The 20979-nt window shown below is 47.0% G+C and overlaps 1 protein-coding gene across 1 annotated transcript; it reads left to right on the top strand.

Moving 5' to 3' along the window:
• Positions 1-4916: 4916 nt before the first annotated feature.
• LOC120042080 (mitochondrial dicarboxylate carrier-like) lies at positions 4917-17739 on the top strand. The gene is made up of 11 exons (XM_038986967.1): positions 4917-5006; positions 9217-9336; positions 11234-11348; positions 11857-11905; positions 12304-12345; positions 12462-12505; positions 12613-12683; positions 12942-13034; positions 13980-14057; positions 15394-15450; positions 17638-17739. Exons 1-11 carry the CDS (start codon positions 4917-4919, stop codon positions 17737-17739), a joined length of 861 nt encoding a protein of 286 aa, XP_038842895.1.
• The last annotated feature ends 3240 nt before the right edge of the window (positions 17740-20979 follow it).

The raw sequence follows: 20979 nt of genomic DNA, 5'->3' as shown, positions 1-20979 counted from the left end.
GAAGCCCTCTTACAGGTCAGAGCCCAGTACCGTAGGTCATCTACAGCTATGTAGAGGTCAGCTGTATTTCCACAACACTACAGTAGCAGGGAGGGGTCTTGGTTACTATTTTTACATCAGTCACGTAGGCCACACTTCCACTCAGGGTGGAACCAGCTGCGTCCAGTCTTGGCACGAGATGGTAGAGCAAAGTAGAATTCTCTCCCACCCTCAAGACACATGGGTCATGTTTGACCAGCAGACTGATCCTCCTGCACAGTAAAGAACATTCTGATCTAGTGTCCATTCTAACAAGTATTTGTACAGAGGAATATTTCTTACAGAGTAGTTGAGAAAACCTCCAGCTACTCCTATAACCTTGTCTACTGAGTAGGATCAGAACTGGTCAGTGGGCATCATGAGGCACAACACGTTCAGTGACGTACACTTGTTTTCCATGCTGGGAAGATTGGCACTAAACAAAAGCCTATGTTTCTGGTAATTTTGGCAGTGTTGGCTGGGCCCATGCTGTATATCAAAGTTGTTGAAAGCCTACGTGCCCACGCCGGTCATGTTTCCAGTGCGCGCTAGTTTCTAAAAAGAGCACACCCACTTGAACACCAGCTGACAAGGCAAATTAGACTGCTGTTACACAGGCAGACCAATTCTGATCGTTTGACAATTATTTGCATATCTGATACCTATCTGAACTTTGCACTAATGTGTAAACGGCAACAAAACACATGAAATCTGATCTTTTGACTTCCGATTTATACCTGCGTTTACACAAGCAGCCCAAATTCTGACATTTTTTCCCACTAAGTGGTCTTTTGACTAATCAGATAAGCTCTGGAAAAGATCTGATGTGATTGGTCAAAAGACCAATTAGTCGGCTTCCCGAGTGGCGCAGCGGTCTGTTGCAGCATCACTACAGCCTGGGATTCAATCCCAGGCTGTGTCATTACCGGCTGTGACCGGGAGTCCTATAGGGCGGCGCACAATTGGCCCAGCGTCGTCCGGCTTAGGGGAGGGTTTGGCTGGGGGGGCTTTACTTGGCTCATTGCGCTCTAGCGACTCCTTGTTGCGGGCCGGGCGTCTGCAGGCTGACTTCGATCATCAGTTGTACATGCTTCCTCCGACACATTGGTGCAGCTGGCTTCCGGGTTAAGCAAGCGGGTGTTAAGAAGCGCGGTTTGGCGGGTCTCTCAAGTGGCGCAGCGGTCTAAGGCACTGCATCTCAGTGCCAGAGGCATCACTACAGACACCCTGGTTTGAAACCCAGGCTGTATCACAATCGGCCGTGATTGGGAGTCCCATAGGTCGGCGTACAATTGGCCCAGCGTCGTCCTGGTTTGGCCGGTGTAGGCCGTCGTTGTAAATAAGAATTTGTTCTTAACTGACTTGCCTAGTTAAATAAAGATTACACATGTTTTGGAGGATGGATAACTTGACCTTCTCCTCTCCCGAGTCCGTTGGGGAGTTGCAGCGATGAGACAAGATCGTTTTCACGATATTGGGGAGAAAAAGGGGGTACTTTTATTTTTTTTAACCAATTAGTGGAAAAAAATATTCGGGATTGAGCTGTTTGAACACAGTCTGTTTGAACACAGCCTAAGTGGATCTCAACCCTGATACAAACCCTATCCTCCATGTGTCTGTCTGGATGCTCAGATCAGATTTTTTTGCTCTGTTTTTTTTTCACGACCTGCCATTACCATGACAACCACCCCGCCATTTTTAAGAACGGTGACTTTTTTTTATTTTAATTTTATTTATTAACAAATCAATACAGAAAGTACATAAGGGAACACAAGTATATATAGATTATATACACTGCTCAAAAAAATAAAGGGAACACTTAAACAACACAATGTAACTCCAAGTCAATCACACTTCTGTGAAATCAAACTGTCCACTTAGGAAGCAACACTGATTGACAATAAATTGCACATGCTGTTGTGCAAATGGAATAGACAAAATGTGGAAATTATAGGCAATTAGCAAGACACCCCCAATAAAGGAGTGATTCTGCAGGTGGTGACCACAGACCACTTATCAGTTCCTATGCTTCCTGGCTGATGTTTTGGTCACTTTTGAATGCTGGCGGTGCTCTCACTCTAGTGGTAACATGAGACGGAGTCTACAACCCACACAAGTGGCTCAGGTAGTGCAGCTCATCCAGGATGGCACATCAATGCGAGCTGTGGCAATAAGGTTTGCTGTGTCTGTCAGCGTAGTGTCCAGAGCATGGAGGCGCTACCAGGAGACAGGCCAGTACATCAGGAGACGTGGAGGAGGCCGTAGGAGGGCAACAACCCAGCAGCAGGACCGCTACCTCCGCCTTTGTGCAAGGAGTAGCACTGCCAGAGCCCTGCAAAATGACCTCCAGCAGGCCACAAATGTGCATGTGTCTGCTCAAACGGTCAGAAACAGACTCCATGAGGGTGGTATGAGGGCTCGACGTCCACAGGTGGGGGTTGTGCTTACAGCCCAACACCGTGCAGGACGTTTGGCATTTGCCAGAGAACACCAAGATTGGCAAATTCGCCACTGGCGCCCTGTGCTCTTCACAGATGAAAGCAGGTTCACACTGAGCACATGAGCACATGTGACAGACGTGACAGAGTCTGGAGACGCCGTGGAGAACGTTCTGCTGCCTGCAACATCCTCCAGCATGACCGGTTTGGCGGTGGGTCAGTCATGGTGAGGGGTGGCATTTCTTTGTGGGGCCGCACAGCCCTCCATGTGCTCGCCAGAGGTAATCTGACTGCCATTAGGTACCGAGATGAGATCCTCAGAGCCCTTGTGAGACCATATGCTGACACATGCACATTTGTGGCCTGCTGGAGGTCATTTTGCAGGGCTCTGGCAGTGCTACTCCTTGCACAAAGGCGGAGGTAGCGGTCCTGCTGCTGGGTTGTTGCCCTCCTACGGCCTCCTCCACGTCTCCTGATGTACTGGCCTGTCTCCTGGTAGCGCCTCCATGCTCTGGACACTACGCTGACAGACACAGCAAACCTTCTTGCCACAGCTCGCATTGATGTGCCATCCTGGATGAGCTGCACTACCTGAGCCACTTGTGTGGGTTGTAGACTCCGTCTCATGTTACCACTAGAGTGAGAGCACCGCCAGCATTCAAAAGTGACCAAAACATCAGCCAGGAAGCATAGGAACTGATAAGTGGTCTGTGGTCACCACCTGCAGAATCACTCCTTTATTGGGGGTGTCTTGCTAATTGCCTATAATTTCCACATTTTGTCTATTCCATTTGCACAACAGCATGTGCAATTTATTGTCAATCAGTGTTGCTTCCTAAGTGGACAGTTTGATTTCACAGAAGTGTGATTGACTTGGAGTTACATTGTGTTGTTTAAGTGTTCCCTTTATTTTTTTGAGCAGTGTATAATGGACAATCGAGCTAGGGGGTACAATATCACATTACAATTACACAATGACCTTAAGGGACATACATACACTTACAATTCTAACAGCTTTTTTGTTAGTAGAGTATTTAATAGTCTTAAAATACAGTTCAATTTCTTTTTGTAGGGTAAGAAAATGTGTTTTTTTGTTAGTAAATTTACATTTGTGTATATGAAATTTGGCCAAAAGAATAATGAAATTAATTACATAAAAATGTTTCAGCTTATTTTTATCGTATGTAAAGAATCCAAGCAGTACATCTCTCCACAATAGTGTAAAATCTTCATAAATGTGTTCAATTATAAATCTACTGATGTCTTGCCACAGTTTTCTTACATGTATACAATGCCAAAAAAGATGCAACACTGTTTCTTGGTGGTCATTACAAAAGGAGCAATTTGAGTTGATGTTTTCCTTAAACTTCTTCATATAGTGGTTGGCAGGATAATATTTATGAATAATTTTAAAGGAAACCTGCTTAATTTTGTTAACAAGTAGATATGTGTGTGGCAACATCCAAACTTTTTTCCAACAGATATTATCAATACATCCATTCCAATAACGGTGACTTGAAATGAGCATGGCATCTGTTTGTTCCGTCAGAGGCTACATCAGTGAAAATGCGCAAATCTGATATGGGTAAAATGTAAAACTGAGTGTGGACAGTCAGTAAAAAAATATCAGATATAGAAAGAAAATCAGATGTTTGGTTCTTAGAGTAGTTGTGTAACTAGGGAGGCTTTTGAATGGCTACTTCAACACAGCTGTTGCGAAACGAGATACCGGGCGGATTCGATTATGCTGATCCGCGGGGCACCGGTCTATGGCAGTAATCTGCACAGCTCGATCATGTCCACAATGCAGCATTTTGCATCATCTAGAAACATACATCCCTTTTCCATTAAATATATGTTCTAATTTTCAGAAGGCAGATTAAGCGTTTTTTCAAAAGCAATCACTTTTGCATGTGCAAATACAGAATCCCACTCTTAACTCCACGTGCTAAATACGTAACTTTTTGTTTTGAGCCGATATAGTCATGGGTTTTGAACAGGGCACCTGGCTCAGCCCGGTTCCAAAGGAATGCAATCAACTTTCTCCCGGTGGAAAACACGCTTACCCGGGCCAGATTAATCGAATCGCCTCATTGGTCTACAGGCATTTTCGTTTCGTAGTAGGTCCATACTAGTTTGAAAGACTTTGGTGCAGCCTGCTAACACTAAACTCGTGAGTTGCGTCAGCCTGTCTACCAGTCTTCATATATAATATAGGCAACGTTTTGCCATGCGCTTTGTATGAAATGCCGTGGAAAGAACGGTGCAAGAACCGGGAAACATAATCCACTAATCGTCAGTCACCAGTTTTGGACATTATCTGACACATGCCAATAATTCTCTAGCTAGGGAGTTGAAAGAAGGCAGTGTGAGTCCAAGCAGGTGTCACTGGGTAGGCTAACACAAGACGGCCCAGACAAGGTTTCTCAGGTTTGATTAACCAACAGGACACTTGGAAACATGTCGGAGAAACGCCGGTCGCGATGGTATTTCGGTGGACTATCCTCAAGTGCTGCTGCCTGTATTACACACCCCTTAGATCTGATCAAGGTGAGATATGTAGAGGGGATCTGATCAAGGTACGATATGTAGATGGGATCTGATCAAGGTAAGATATGTAGAGGGGATCTGATCAAGGTAAGATATGTAGAGGGCATCTGATCCAGGTAAGATATGTAGAGGGGATCTGATCAAGGTAAGATATGTAGAGGGAATCTGATCAAGGTAAGATATGTAAAGGAGATCTGATCAAGGCAAGATATTGTAATGAGACATGCAAGGAGCGCTCCTGTCCCGAAGCCCAGCGCGCAATTGACATTGCCACTAAAGTATGCTCGATTTGCAGAGTCAATATCTGCATTTATAGAGCCCCACAGTGGGGGCTATAAATGTCATATTACCCATCAAAAATAGTTTTTCCACAATTTTTTTTTCCCATATGGGGGATTTTAGAACCACTTAAAATAAGTGCTGTGTTTCGTGCAGGTTTACGAAAACCATGTAAATCTCTCTCTCCGACAAGGTGACTTTTGTCAATATAATCGCCTCTATTTACTCTCAGATTTGAACATGCTAATTAGCATAAAAGTAGACTTCATGCAAGACTACAAATCCCTGCAAGCCCCTGGACATCATCTCCAGCTGACACCTTTGCTAACAGGTATTGTATTAATTTAAAACCTGCACAAGACCGTTCACAGAATTGTCCACTTAAAGAAATTTAGCACATTTTTTAAATTACTACATTTAGCTAACATTAGATAGTTAATCCAGGGATTCTTACCTTTGCCTCGATTCGGCAGTCTGGTCCAGATCGTCATGGCATTTATAGCTCTTTATGATAACAACATTAGCAGCTAATAAGCATATTAACTTTTTGGGGTGGGTAAATACAGGCGAATGATATGATTATTCATTGACTGTCTTTGATAAAGCTGCGTTTGAATGCCAGAGCATGTAAGTGGGCCAACGAGCTATCAGTTTTACCAAGTTGACTTCAGATTCTGACGCTTATCCACGTTTCTCCAAACATCACATTTCAAAGTGTTTTTGACAGCCTGGGTTGCTCCTCCTGCTCAGCATCATTCTTCATTCATTCTAAAAGGTTCATTTAAGGGTTAAGGTTTTTGGATCGGGTTAAAACATGATATGTGTGTGTGTGTGTGTGTGTGTGTGTGTGTGTGTGTGTGTATATATACACTGCTCAAAAAAATAAAGGGAACACTTAAACAACACAATGTAACTCCAAGTCAATCACACTTCTGTGAAATCAAACTGTCCACTTAGGAAGCAACACTGATTGACAATAAATTTCACATGCTGTTGTGCAAATGGAATAGACAACAGGTGGAAATTATAGGCAATTAGCAAGACACCCCCAATAAAGGAGTGGTTCTGCAGGTGGTGACCACAGACCACTTCTCAGTTCCTATGCTTCCTGGCTGATGTTTTGGTCACTTTTGAATGCTGGCGGTGCTTTCACTCTAGTGGTAGCATGAGACGGAGTCTACAACCCACACAAGTGGCTCAGGTAGTGCAGCTCATCCAGGATGGCACATCAATGCGAGCTGTGGCAAGAAGGTTTGCTGTGTCTGTCAACGTAGTGTCCAGAGCATGGAGGCGCTACCAGGAGACAGGCCAGTACATCAGGAGACGTGGAGGAGGCCGTAGGAGGGCAACAACCCAGCAGCAGGACCGCTACCTCCGCCTTTGTGCAAGGAGGAGCAGGAGGAGCACTGCCAGAGCCCTGCAAAATTACCTCCAGCAGGCCACAAATGTGCATGTGTCTGCTCAAACGGTCAGAAACAGACTCCATGAGGGTGGTATGAGGGCCCGACGTCCACAGGTGGGGGTTGTGCTTACAGCCCAACACCGTGCAGGACGTTCGGCATTTGCCAGAGAACACCAAGATTGGCAAATTCGCCACTGGCGCCCTGTGCTCTTCACAGATGAAAGCAGGTTCACACTGAGCACATGTGACAGACGTGACAGAGTCTGGAGAATTGGAGAATGTTCTGCTGCCTGCAACATCCTCCAGCATGACCGGTTTGGCGGTGGGTCAGTCATGGTGTGGGGTGGCATTTCTTTGGGGGGCCGCACAGCCCTCCATGGGCTCGCCAGAGGTAGCCTGACTGCCATTAGGTACCGAGATGAGATCCTCAGACCCCTTGTGAGACCATATGCTGGTGCGGTTGGCCCTGGGTTCCTCCTAATGCAAGACAATGCTAGACCTCATGTGGCTGGAGTGTCAGCAGTTCCTGCAAGAGGAAGGCATTGATGCTATGGACTGGCCCGCCCGTTCCCCAGACCTGAATCCAATTGAGCACATCTGGGACATCATGTCTCGCTCCATCCACCAACGCCACGTTGCACCACAGACTGTCCAGGAGTTGGCGGATGCTTTAGTCCAGGTCTGGGAGGATATCCCTCAGGAGACCATCCGCCACCTCATCAGGAGCATGCCCAGGCGTTGTAGGGAGGTCATACAGGCACGTGGAGGCCACACACACTACTGAGCCTCATTTTGACTTGTTTTAAGGACATTACATCAAAGTTGGATCAGCCTGTAGTGTGGTTTTCCACTTTAATTTTGAGTGTGACTCCAAATCCAGACCTCCATGGGTTGATAAATTTGATTTCCATTGATAATTTTTGTGTGATTTTGTTGTCAGCACATTCAACTATGTAAAGAAAAAAGTATTTAATAAGAATATTTCATTCATTCAGATCTAGGATGTGTTATTTTAGTGTTCCCTTTATTTTTTTGAGCAGTGTATGTATAACATGTCTACCACTGGGATTGAACACACAACCTCCTATGCTGAGCACTAGGAGCAACCCCAGATGTCGAAAACACATCGTTTGGAGCAACGTCAGTAAACATCAAAATCTGAAGTCAAATTTGTAAAATCGTGAGATTGTGTTGACTCACTTACATGCTCTGGCATCCAAAAGCAGCCCTGCTTTAGGCTATCAAATAACTGTTGATAAATAATCAGTTCAATGGATGGAATCAGTAAATGAATGGCTGCAACAATGGTCTGACGAGCACAACTGACAACTGGCGCTGCATAACAAATGAGGCCTAATTAGACAAAATAACAATTAAGTAATTTGAACAAAATATTAAGTTGTTCAAACGACTCAGTATCTCATTTAAATGACTTAGTATCAGGTTTGAACGACTTAGTAAAAAAATTATATAATAACTACGTCATTCAAACTAGATGCTAAGTCGTTCGAACTAGATGCGAAGTCGTTCGAACTAGATGCGAAGTCGTTCGAACTAGATGCGAAGTCGTTCGAACTAGATGCGAAGTCGTTCGAACTAGATGCGAAGTCGTTCGAACTAGATGCGAAGTCGTTCGAACTAGATGCGAAGTCGTTCGAACTAGATGCTAAGTCGTTCGAACTAGATGCTAAGTCGTTCGAACTAGATGCTAAGTCGTTCGAACTAGATGCTAAGTCGTTCGAACTAGATGCTAAGTCGTTCGAACTAGATGCTAAGTCGTTCGAACTAGATGCTAAGTCGTTCAGTCTAGATGCTAAGTCGTTCAGACTAGATGCTAAGTCGTTCAGACTAGATGCTAAGTCGTTCAGACTAGATGCTAAGTCGTTCAGACTAGATGCTAAGTCGTTCAGACTAGATGCTAAGTCGTTCAGACTAGATGCTAAGTCGTTCAGACTAGATGTTTAGTCGTTCAGACTAGATGCTAAGTCGTTCAGACTAGATGCTAAGTCGTTCAGACTAGATGCTAAGTCGTTCAGACTAGATACTAAGTCGTTCGGGTAAGATTATTCTAAGACTGTACGTTTTTTTCTCTTCTTCCTTGGCCTTCAGGGTTTCCGTAAATAACAAATGGTCTGAATTGTACCAATGGTATGTTTCTAGGAATTAGGCCTAATAGTTCACTTCATCGGCTCTCCTAGTAGTCTAATATTTAATACTAGTGAATTATACAGTTCACTTTACTGGTTGTAATATTCTTTGAGTCTTCTTGATGGTTCCTTATCATGGTGGTGGAGAAAGTGGGAGTTGTGACTCTGACATCATCACGTTCACCAGTTGTCATGTAAACATTTAGACTTTGGTCTTTGACTGTTGTTGTTCTGTGTGTACTTTGACTTACAGTTGATGCATTATCAACATCGCACACAATGTAGCTATTTATTAATTTTAAAAAAGTAATATGAAAACTTTGTTGACATTACTACTCTCTACTGTGTCTCTTCCTGGTATTTGATATATGTTCTCCTCCAGGTGCACCTCCAGACACAGCACGAGGTGAGGATGAGGATGATGGGAATGACCATGAGTGTGGTGCAGAGAGAAGGTGTTCTGGCTCTCTACAGCGGCCTCAGCGCCTCCCTCTGCAGACAGGTGGGTAGATACGCACACCGCCATCACCTCCAAGAGCAAGAGTGTTATGTTAAATACACTTCTTGTCATATTCTGTATGTTCTATTGTCTCTATGATCAATAGTCAGTGGCACTAGCATCGAAAAGTCCCCGTGATATGCAACTTTTCAGGGAAGTCAGGAACCAATACACGCAGTCAGTTAGGAAAGCAAAGCCTAGCTTTTTCAAACAGAAATTTGCATCCTGTAGCTCTAACTCCAAACATTTTTGGGACACTGTAAAGTCCATGGAGAATAAGAGAACCTCCTCCCAGCTGCCCACTGCACTGAGGCTAGGAAACATTGTCACCACCGATAAATCTACGATAATCGGGAATTTCAATAAGCATTTCTTTACGGCTGGCTGTGCTTTCCTCCTGGCTACCCCATCCCCGGCCAACAGCTCCGCCCCCACCCCCTGTCAATCCCCGTATTCTTATCGGCAGACTCGACAGCCTTGGTTTCTCAAATGACTGCCTCGCCTGGTTCACCAACTACTTCTCAGATAAAGTTCAGTGTGTCAAATCGGAGGGCCTGTTGTCCGGACCTCTGGCAGTCTCTATGGGGGTACCACAGGGTTCAATTCTCGGGCCGACTCTTTTCTCTGTATATATCAACGATGTCGCTCTTGCTGCTAGTGATTCCTTGATCCACCTCTACGCAGACGACACCATTCTGTATACATCTGGCCCTTCTTTGGACACTGTGTTAACAAACCTCCAAACAAACTTCAATGCCATACAACACTCCTTCCGTGGCCTCCAACTGCTCTTAAACGCTAGTAAAACTAAATGCATGCTTTTCAACCGATCGCTGCCCGCGCCCGACTAGCATCACTACTCTGGACAGTTCTGACTTAGAATATGTGGACAACTACAAATACCTAGGTGTCTGGTAGACTGTAAACTCTCTTTCCAGACTCATATTAAACATCTCCAATCCAAAATTAGATCTAGAATCGGCTTCGCAACAAAGCCTCCTTCACTCACGCGGCCAAACATACCCTCGTAAAACTGACTATCCTACTGATCCATGACTTCGGCGATGTCATTTATAAAATAGACTCCAACACTCTACTCAACAAACTGGATGTAGTCTATCACAGTGCCATCTGTTTTGTCACCAAAGCCCCATACACTACCCACCACTGCGACCTGTACGCTCTCGTTGGCTGGCCCTCGCTACATATTCGTCGCCAGACCCACTGGCTCCAGGTCATCTATAAGTCTTTGCTAGGGAAAGCCCCGCCTTATCTCAGCTCACTGGTCACCATAGCAACACCCACCCGTAGCACGCGCTCCAGCAGGTGTATCTCACTGGTCATCCCCAAAGCCAACACCTTCTTTGTCCGCCTTTCCCCTTCCAGTTTTCTGCTGCCAGTGACTGGAACGAATTGCAAAAATCGCTGAATTTCGAGACTTATATCTCCCTCACTAACTTTAAGCATCAGCTGTCAGAGTGATCTTACCGATCGCTGCAGCTGTATACAGCCCATCTGTAAATAGCCCATGCAACTACCTACCTCATCCCCATATTGTTTTCATTTACTTTTTTGCTATTTTGCTCACCAGTATTTCTACTTTCACATCATCTGCACATCTATCACTCGTGTTAATTTGCTAAATTGTAATTACTTCTCTACTGTGGCCTATTTATTGCCTTACCTCCTTACGCCATTTGCACACACTGTATATAGATTTTTTCTATTGTGTTATTGACTGTACGTTTGTTTATTCGTTGTGTAACTGTGTTGTTGTTTGTGTCGCATTGCTTTGCTTTGTCTTGGCCAGGTCGCAGTTGTAAATGAGAACTTGTTCTCAACCTGGTTAAATAAAGGTGAAATGAAAAATAATTAACTCTGTCGTCCCCCCCTCCCCCAGATGACATATTCTCTGTCCCGCTTCGCCATCTATGAGACAGTGAGTGATCAGATGAAGGACAGGACCCATGGTTCTATGCCCTTCTACCAGAAGGTCCTTCTGGGGTTGGTTGGAGGTACACACACACTGTCTTCACACTGTGTTTTAACCACAATGTTATCTGTTGCTACACAGACCTAAACCGGCTGGCTCTAATGACAACATGATTAGCTCTGTAATGCTCTGTCATACACTTTTCACACTACCGAACTGGGCCAAGATTACACGTCCACTATAGTTGGTGGAACCGTGCTGGATGGAACGGACCACAGGAGGCTGCTGAGGGGAGGACGACTCATAATAAATTCTGGAACGGAGCAAATGGAATGGTATAAAACACCTGGAAAACGGTTTGATATAATTTCACTAATTCCACTCCAGCCGTTACCACGAGCCCGTCCTCCCCAATTAAGGTGCCAGCACTGTAGAGCACCACACTACTGTGTATAAGTCTCACCTTTCTGCAGGTGGATTTATTGGGACCCCAGCAGCATGGTTAATGTCTGTCTGTCTGTCTGTAGGATTTGCAGGGGGATTCATTGGGACCCCAGCAGCATGGTTAATGTCTGTCTGTCTGTCTGTAGGATTTGCAGGTGGATTCATTGGGACCCCAGCAGACATGGTTAATGTCAGGTGAGTCATGTCTAGAAATAAGATTATTGAATATTTTAAGAATTGTATTGCAGTCGTCCATGGTTGATAATGTCCACTAGATGTCAGTGATGACATGCATTATATTGCTTTATTCAACCATTCAATAGATCGGGAATGGACAACAGCCCTCAGGGTGACTGGAGTGGTTTCACACTGTTCCCCATCATCCCTAGCAAACACAGCTGATTAAACTGATTGCGTTCTAAACTGAAGATCATGACTAGTTGATTATTGGAGTCAGGTGTGTTAGCTGGGGTCAAAGTGTGACACCAATCAGGCCCCAGAGACCTGGAGTTGTCCGTCCCTTTCAATTCAGTAAACAAATGTACAGGGCAAAACATTCATACTTGCCACATTTTCTTCCCCCCCCGATCCAGAATGCAGAATGACGTTAAAGTACCACTAGAACTCAGGAGAAAGTGAGTATGTGAGTTAAGTATAGTAAAATAAGATTATAACTGACACAACGCTGTTAAGTATCATCTTGGGAGACATGTTGGCCTCCATAAGTGTTGTTTTCCTCCATCTCTTCCAGTTATGCTCATGCACTAGATGGACTGTTCCGCGTATGGAAAGAGGGTAAGTAAGGTTGGTTGATGGTGCATTGTTGGGATCAGGGCGAGGTTGAAGTCACTGGACGATTTCAAGGGACACAGTTGCACTAATGACACTGTATTTCTCCATAGAGGGAATGAAGAAGCTGTTCTCTGGAGCCACAATGGCATCCTCTAGAGGAGCACTGGTCACTGTTGGACAGGTGAGGTCCTATGGTAGGTTTGTGTTCTCTGGAGCCACAATGGCATCCTCTAGAGGAGCACTGGTCACTGTTGGACAGGTGAGGTCCTATGGTGGGTTTGTGTTCTCTGGAGCCACAATGGCATCCTCTAGAGGAGCACTGGTCACTGTTGGACAGGTGAGGTCCTATGGTGGGTTTGTGTCTGTGGACGGTGTTAACGTGTGTGTCTTTGTCCAAAATGTATCAGCTAGATTTAACTTCTATTTTATTTCTCTGTAGCTGGCCTGTTATGATCAGGCCAAGCAGCTGGTTCTGGGGACTGGAGCCATGCAAGACAACATTCTAACACACTTCCTGGCCAGCCTCATCGCAGTGAGTGTCCAGTTTACACATTAGAAAAGCAATGAGACAGGAGCTGTGGGTTAGTGGTGTGGAGACAGGAGCTGTGGGTTAGTGGTGTGGAGACAGGAGCTGTGGGTTAGTGGTGTGGAGACAGGAGCTGTGGGTTAGTGGGGTGGAGACAGGAGCTGTGGGTTAGTGGTGTGGAGACAGGAGCTGTGGGTTAGTGGTGTGGAGACAGGAGCTGTGGGTTAGTGGGGTGGAGACAGGAGCTGTGGGTTAGTGGTGTGGAGACAGGAGCTGTGGGTTAGTGGGGTGGAGACAGGAGCTGTGGGTTAGTGGGGTGGAGACGGGAGCTGTGGGTTAGTGGGGTGGAGACGGGAGCTGTGGGTTAGTGGTGTGGAGACAGGAGCTGTGGGTTAGTGGTGTGGAGACAGGAGCTGTGGGTTAGTGGTGTGGAGACAGGAGCTGTGGGTTAGCGGTGTGGAGACAGGAGCTGTGGGTTAGCGGTGTGGAGACAGGAGCTGTGGGTTAGTGGTGTGGAGACAGGAGCTGTGGGTTAGTGGTGTGGAGACGGGAGCTGTGGGTTAGTGGTGTGGAGACGGGAGCTGTGGGTTAGTGGTGTGGAGACGGGAGCTGTGGGTTAGTGGTGTGGAGACGGGAGCTGTGGGTTAGTGGTGTGGAGACGGGAGCTGTGGGTTAGTGGTGTGGAGACGGGAGCTGTGGGTTAGTGGTGTGGAGACGGGAGCTGTGGGTTAGTGGTGTGGAGACGGGAGCTGTGGGTTAGTGGTGTAGAGACGGGAGCTGTGGGTTAGTGGTGTAGAGACGGGAGCTGTGGGTTAGTGGTGTAGAGACAGGATCTGTGGGTTAGTGTTGTATAGACGGGAGCTGTGGGTTAGTGTTGTGGAGACTGTCTCTCTGTAGGGAGACAGGAGCTGTAGGTTAGTGTTGTATAATGCCCTCTGCTTCTCTGTGTAGGGAGGTTGTGCCACTGTCCTGTGCCAACCACTGGATGTCTTGAAGACCAGGCTGATGAACTCAAAAGGGGAGTATGTGGTAAGTTTGTGTGTGTGTACTGTAGATCAGGGCTTGTCAGTTCCAGTCCTAGGTATTTTTAGAACTGTAGCCTAACACTGTACCACCCCTGCTACAACTAGTTAAGGGCTAGATGATTCATTGAATCAGGTGTGTTGCTACAGGGATGGAGTTAACATGTGCATTCACGGTGGGTTCTGACTCCCCAGGACTGAGGACAATGCCGGTGTAGATGTTGTGTAGGGATTTCACTGTGAACTGGTATGACTTTTTTTTACCTCAGTAAATCTAACCCTTCTCCACCCCTCTCCACCTCTGGCAGCCTCTGTGTTGCTGTTCTGATGCCGTCAAGTCCATGGAGGTTTTATCTGTCAGGCTGCTGCGTGTCATTGCTCTGACAGTTCTGTTGTTGATGGTCAGGGAGGGAGGGAGGGAGGGAGGGAGGGAGGGATGGAGGGCAAACGGGGGATGGGGGGCAAATGGGGGATGGGGGGCAAATGGGGGATGGGGGGCAAACGGGGGATGGGGGGCAAACGAGGGATGGAGGGAGGGAGGGCAAACGAGGGATGGGGGCAAATGAGGGATGGAGGGCAAACGAGGGATGGAGGGCAAACGGGGGATGGGGGGCAAACGGGGTTGGGGGGCAAACGAGGGATGGAGGGCAAACGAGGGATGGAGGGGCAAACGAGGGATGGAGGGTAAATAAGCGACGGAGGTATTGGGATGGAGGGAAGATGGATGGAGTGTAAATGAGCGACGGAGGTATTGGGATGGGGGAAGGTAAATGAGGGATGAAGGGTAAATAAGCGAAGGAGGTATTGGGAGGGAGGGAAGGTAAATGAGGGATGGAGGGTAAATAAGCGAAGGAGGTATTGGGATGGAGGGAGGGAAGGTAAATGAGGGGTGGAGGGTAAATAAGCGAAGGAGGTATTGGGAGGGAGGGAAGGTAAATGAGGGGTGGAGGGTAAATAAGCGAAGGAGGTATTGGGAGGGAGGGAAGGTAAATGAGGGATGGAGGGTAAATAAGCGAAGGAGGTATTGGGATGGAGGGAGGGAAGGTAAATGAGGGATGGAGTGTAAATGAGCGACGGAGGTATTGGGATGGAGGGAGGGAAGGTAAATGAGGGATGGAGGGTAAATAAGCGAAGGAGGTATTGGGATGGAGGGAGGGAATGTAAATGAAGGATGGAGTTATTGGGATGGAGGGATGGAAGGTAAATGAGCGACGGAAGTATTGGGATGGAGGGAGGGAGGTAAATGAAGGATGGAGGGAGATATGCATGGGTTGTTTTCAACCATCAACCATGAGCTGCATTAAGAAGTGTCATTGTTTTGGTTTGTGTTTCTTCTGTTCCAGGGGCTGCTACACTGTGTGAGAGATACAGCTAAACTGGGACCCAATGCCTTCTACAAGGTAACTGTTGTTTAATATCACTGACAAGGAAGTAGCATAGTTAACATTGCCTTAAACCAGCGGTGTTCAACCCTTTCTCCTTGAGAGCCATCCTCCTGCAGGATGTTGTTCTTTTGTTAATTTAACACCTGGTTCTGCTTGCCAGCTGGAGCTTAAAGGGATGATACAAATCAGGAAACTCTTGTCAATTTGGTAAAAGCCTGTATTCTCTCAGGCGATTTTACAGCTAACTAGCGACTTCACGTGCTGATATTGACTTTGGTATTATTGTGTGTGTAGCTACGTTTGCTAGCTTTAGCTACGTTTGCTAGCTTTAGCTACGTTTGCTAGCTTTAGCTACATTTGCTAGCTTTAGCTACGTTTGCTAGCTTTAGCTACGTTTGCTAGCTTTAGCTACGTTTGCTAGCTTTAGCTACGTTTGCTAACTTTAGCTAGCTACATAGCTAGCTACATAGCTAGCTACATAGCTAGCTACATAGCTAGCTACATAGCTAGCTACATAGCTAGCTACATAGCTAGCTACATAGCTAGCTACATAGCTAGCTACATAGCCATCCCAGAGAGAGCATTGCATTGTGGGTTTTGTAGTCGACTTGAGCTGCAAAAGATTTTAATGTTGCTACCAAGCTTGTTATAATGACAAAATGAAACATTTGTTCACAATAAATATTGTTCTCATTATTTAACGCTGTAAATCATAGGAATTAGTGTTTTTTTGTGGATTATTTGCGTTAGCGCGAGAGAAGTGAGTTCGGGACGAACTGAAAGTATACAAAGCATGTAAACGTTTAAATCAAACTATTATATTGATCTGACTATTCACAATAATAATTTTATTGTGTGTCTACTCATGTGCCGGCCGTGTTCCTATTGGTCAGTCACCGGGATTGGCTAACATCAGCCACACTACACGATAAAGAACTTTGTCGGCACCTACGACCGCACGTAGTGGTACTTAATCAGCAGACCTAGACCCTGTCACACTGAACGAGCCAAGACCTAGTGGTACTTAATCAGCAGACCTAGACCCTGTCACACTGAACGAGCCAAGACCTAGTGGTACTTAATCAGCAGACCTAGACCCTGTCACACTGAACGAGCCAAGACCTAGTGGTACTGAACCAGCAGACCTCGACCCTGTCACACTGAACGAGTCAAGACCTAGTGGTACTGAACCAGCAGACCTCGACCCTGTCACACTGAACGAACCAAGACGTAGTGGTACTGAACCAGCAGACCTAGACCCTGTCACACTGAACGAACCAAGACCTAGTGGTACTGAACCAGCAGACCTCGACCCTGTCACACTGAACGAGCCAAGACGTAGTGGTACTGAACCAGCAGACCTCGACCCTGTCACACTGAACGAACCAAGACCTAGTGATACTGAACCAGCAGACCTCGACCCTGTCACACTGAACGAACCAAGACGTAGTGGTACTGAACCAGCAGACCTCGACCCTGTCACACTGAACGAGCCAAGACCTAGTGGTACTGAACCAGCAGACCTCGACCCTGTCACACTGAACGAACCAAGACGTAGTGGTACTGAACCAGCAGACCTCGACCCTGTTACACTGAACGAGCCAAGACCTAGTGGTACTTAATCAGCAGACCTCGACCCTGTTACACTGAACGAACCAAGACCTAGTGGTACTGAATCAGCAGACCTAGACCCTGTCACACTGAACGAACCAAGACCTAGTGTACTGAATCAGCAGACCTCGACCCTGTCACACTGAACGAACCAAGACCTAGTGGTACTGAATCAGCAGACCTAGACCCTGTCACACTGAACGAGCCAAGACCTAGTGGTACTGAACCAGCAGACCTAGACCCTGTCACACTGAACGAGCCAAGACCTAGTGGTACTGAACCAGCAGACCTAGACCCTGTCACACTGAACGAACCAAGACATTCGACAATCGTTTACCGCCGAAGAATTTGAAACGGCAAAATCGTGATATAAGACGTCTGCAATCGTACAGTCTGTGGTGGGGCTTAAGACATTGACTGACCTGAATCAGGCGTGTCACAGCAAAGACTGGAGACAAAACCCCAACACCCAGTCGCTCTCTAGGAGGAGAGATTAAACACAATGCTCAGCTTGAAAACACACACACAGTGCACCCCTTTAATTCCACCTGCCATACAGACTGGTAAACTTATGGTCTCTCTCCTCTTTAGGGTTTGGTTCCAGCAGGGATCCGTCTCATCCCTCACACAGTTCTCATTTTCATCTTCCTAGAGCAGCTCAGAACCTGCTGCGGCATCAGGATCGTCACCTGAGAGGGGTCAGGGGTCACCACCTGATTACCTATTTATTGAGTAGTCTGAAATGTGACCTCTGTGTCAGGACTGCCAGGCCACACCCACTCCCTTTGTTCCCTGTTCTGTTCTACGTGAGCAGGAAACTTTAATCCACCTGCAACCTCCCCCATCCTAAACCCCACCATCTGGATACAGCCTAGTGACTGACTGAAGGGGGGGTTCTGGATACAGCCTAGTGACTGACTGATGGGGGGGTTCTGGATACAGACTAGTGACTGACTGATGGGGGGGTTCTGGATACAGACTAGTGACTGACTGAAGGGGGGGGGGGTTCTGGATACAGACTAGTGACTGACTGAAGGGGGGGTTCTGGATACAGACTAGTGACTGACTGAAGGGGGGGGGGGGTTTCTGGATACAGACTAGTAACTGACTGAAGGGGGGGGGGGGGGTTCTGGATACAGACTAGTGACTGACTGAAGGGGGGGTTCTGGATACAGACTAGTGACTGACTGAAGGGGGTGTTCTGGATACAGCCTAGTGACTGGACTGACTGAAGGGGGGGGGGGGGGGGGTTCTGGATACAGCCTAGTGACTGACTGAAGGGGGGGGGGGGGGGGGGTTCTGGATACAGCCTAGTAACTGACTGAAGGGGGTGGGGGGGTTCTGGATACAGACTAGTGACTGACTGAAGGGTGGGGGGGTTCTGGATACAGACTAGTGACTGACTGAAGGGGGGGGGGGGGGGGGTTCTGGATACAGCCTAGTGAGTGACTGAAGGGGGGGTTCTGGATACAGACTAGTGACTGACTGAAGGGGGGGGGGGGGTTCTGGATACAGACTAGTGACTGACTGAAGGGGGGGGTTCTGGATACAGACTAGTGACTGACTGAAGGGTGGGGGGGTTCTGGATACAGACTAGTGACTGACTGAAGGGGGGGGGGGGGGGGGGGTTCTGGATACAGCCTAGTGAGTGACTGAAGGGGGGGTTCTGGATACAGACTAGTGACTGACTGAAGGGGGGGGGGGTTCTGGATACAGACTAGTGACTGACTGAAGGGGGGGGGTTCTGGATACAGCCTAGTGACTGACTGAAGGGGGGGGTTCTGGATACAGACTAGTGACTGACTGAAGGGGGGGGGTTCTGGATACAGCCTAGTGACTGACTGAAGGGGGGGGGTTCTGGATACAGCCTAGTGACTGACTGAAGGGGGGGGGTTCTGGATACAGACTAGTGACTGACTGAAGGGGGGGTTCTGGATACAGCCTAGTGAGTGACTGAAGGGGGGGGTTCTGGATACAGACTAGTTACTGACTGAAGGGGGGGTTCTGGATACAGACTAGTGACTGACTGAAGGGGGGGTTCTGGATAAAGTGGACTACATTTGACCAGAGCCCAGTGCCCTATTCCCTATATAGTGGACTACGTTTGACAGGAGCCCAGTGCCCTATTCCCTATATAGTGGACTACGTTTGACCAGTGCCCTATTCCCTATGTAGTGCACTACGTTTGACCAGAGCCCAGTGCACTATATAGGGAATAGCCTGCCATTTGGGATACAGATTTAAGTAATCCATCTGAACTGGAACAGCCTCTGTAGAATGAACCTTGACCCACATGTCTTTAGATATCTTAATGGCTGCTAGAGGGCGCCGTTACACTGTGGTTATGATGTAGGCATTCTCTGCAGACATCCTCGATCGCTGTACCAGGTCTTAACGTGTGTAAGTGGGTTGGTTGTATGGGAGCGTGCCACTTATGTGGAGTTTATTGTTATTCACGCCACTGCTGAAGGTCCATATGTTTTTGTATTGTAGGTTACATATTTCACATTGATGATGGCTACTTCCTGTTTCATTAATGCACGGTCAGTTGACTGTCGAAACGACAATGGCAGGAAGAATGTTTCATTGGGCTAATGAATGGACTGATGAATAAATGATTGCCTGTATAGTAGTAAATACCAATATGTCAATAAATATGCTTGTTACAGAGATTATTTCATACCTACCTGCTTGCCTGCCTCTGTTCTATATGGTAATATCTTTCCCTCTAGTACTCAGCGACTGTATAGGTCTCCCACAAGGTTAGGTGTCTGGCTGTGTTTAATGTTCTGGCTATGTTTTAATGTTCTCTGTTTTACATTACCCACTGATGTCATTTCATAGTTCTCCAACTCTTTCAAACACTTGGATCTCTGGACTGGATCAACACTTCAGTGAGGGACAGCTTGCAACACCTAGTTACCTGGATATTCAACAGTTCAAAAGTTTTTCTTGTTGTTATAATAAATGTAAAGAGCTTCAGAAATGATTTTCAAACTTGATGCTGAATATTGTGGTTCTAGTTCCTTTTCTGCCAACATTCTCAGCTGTAATTCCTGTGTGGGTGTGTGGGTGGGTGTGTGTGTGGGTGGGGGGGGGCTGGATGTGGTTCTGCATGAGTGTGTGTGTGTGGGTGGGGGGTGCTGGATGTGCTTCTGCATGAGTGTGCACTATCTAGAGTTCTGCTGTCAGATGGTGTTGATAATTTGCCATCCCACATATTTAACCTGCAGCTCTGCCTCGGTCTAGCTGGCTCTGTGCTTCTGCAGTACAGGACTATACAAGGCTTACTGAACGTCAAACGTCTGGCTTGGTGCTTCTGCAATGCAGGACTATACAAGGCTTATGGGGGCTAGAAGACTACACGCTACGGGCCTAGAAGACTACACGCTACGGGGCTAGAAGACTACACGCTACGGGGCTAGAAGACTACACGCTACGGGGCTAGAAGACTACACGCTACGGGGCTAGAAGACTACACGCTATGTGGGCTAGAAGACTACACGCTACGGGTCTAGAAGACTACACACTATGTGGGCTAGAAGACTACACGCTACGGGGCTAGAAGACTACACGCTACGGGGCTAGAAGACTACACGCTACGGGGCTAGAAGACTACACGCTACGGGGCTAGAAGACTACACGCTACGTGGGCTAAGTACATGTCAAACAGTCAAAGCTCTGGAGTGCATGTTGACTCAACACTGAGATGGTGTTAAGGGAGGGGTCAGCATGCCTTGCCCATTACTGTTCATTCTGTTCACATTAGCACGCTCTGTTCAGTGATGTAACAGGGTCGACATGAACCAACGCTCTGTTCAGTGATGTAACAGGGTCGACATGAACCAACGCTCTGTTCAGTGATGTAACAGGGTCGACATGAACCAACGCTCTGTTCAGTGATGTAACAGGGTCGACATGAACCAACGCTCT

The sequence above is a fragment of the Salvelinus namaycush genome, chromosome 3 (genome assembly GCF_016432855.1).
Source record: "Salvelinus namaycush isolate Seneca chromosome 3, SaNama_1.0, whole genome shotgun sequence".
NCBI lineage: Eukaryota > Metazoa > Chordata > Actinopteri > Salmoniformes > Salmonidae > Salvelinus > Salvelinus namaycush.
The sequence above is the reverse complement of the archived record's forward strand: the minus strand, read 5'-3'. Positions and strand labels throughout refer to the sequence as shown.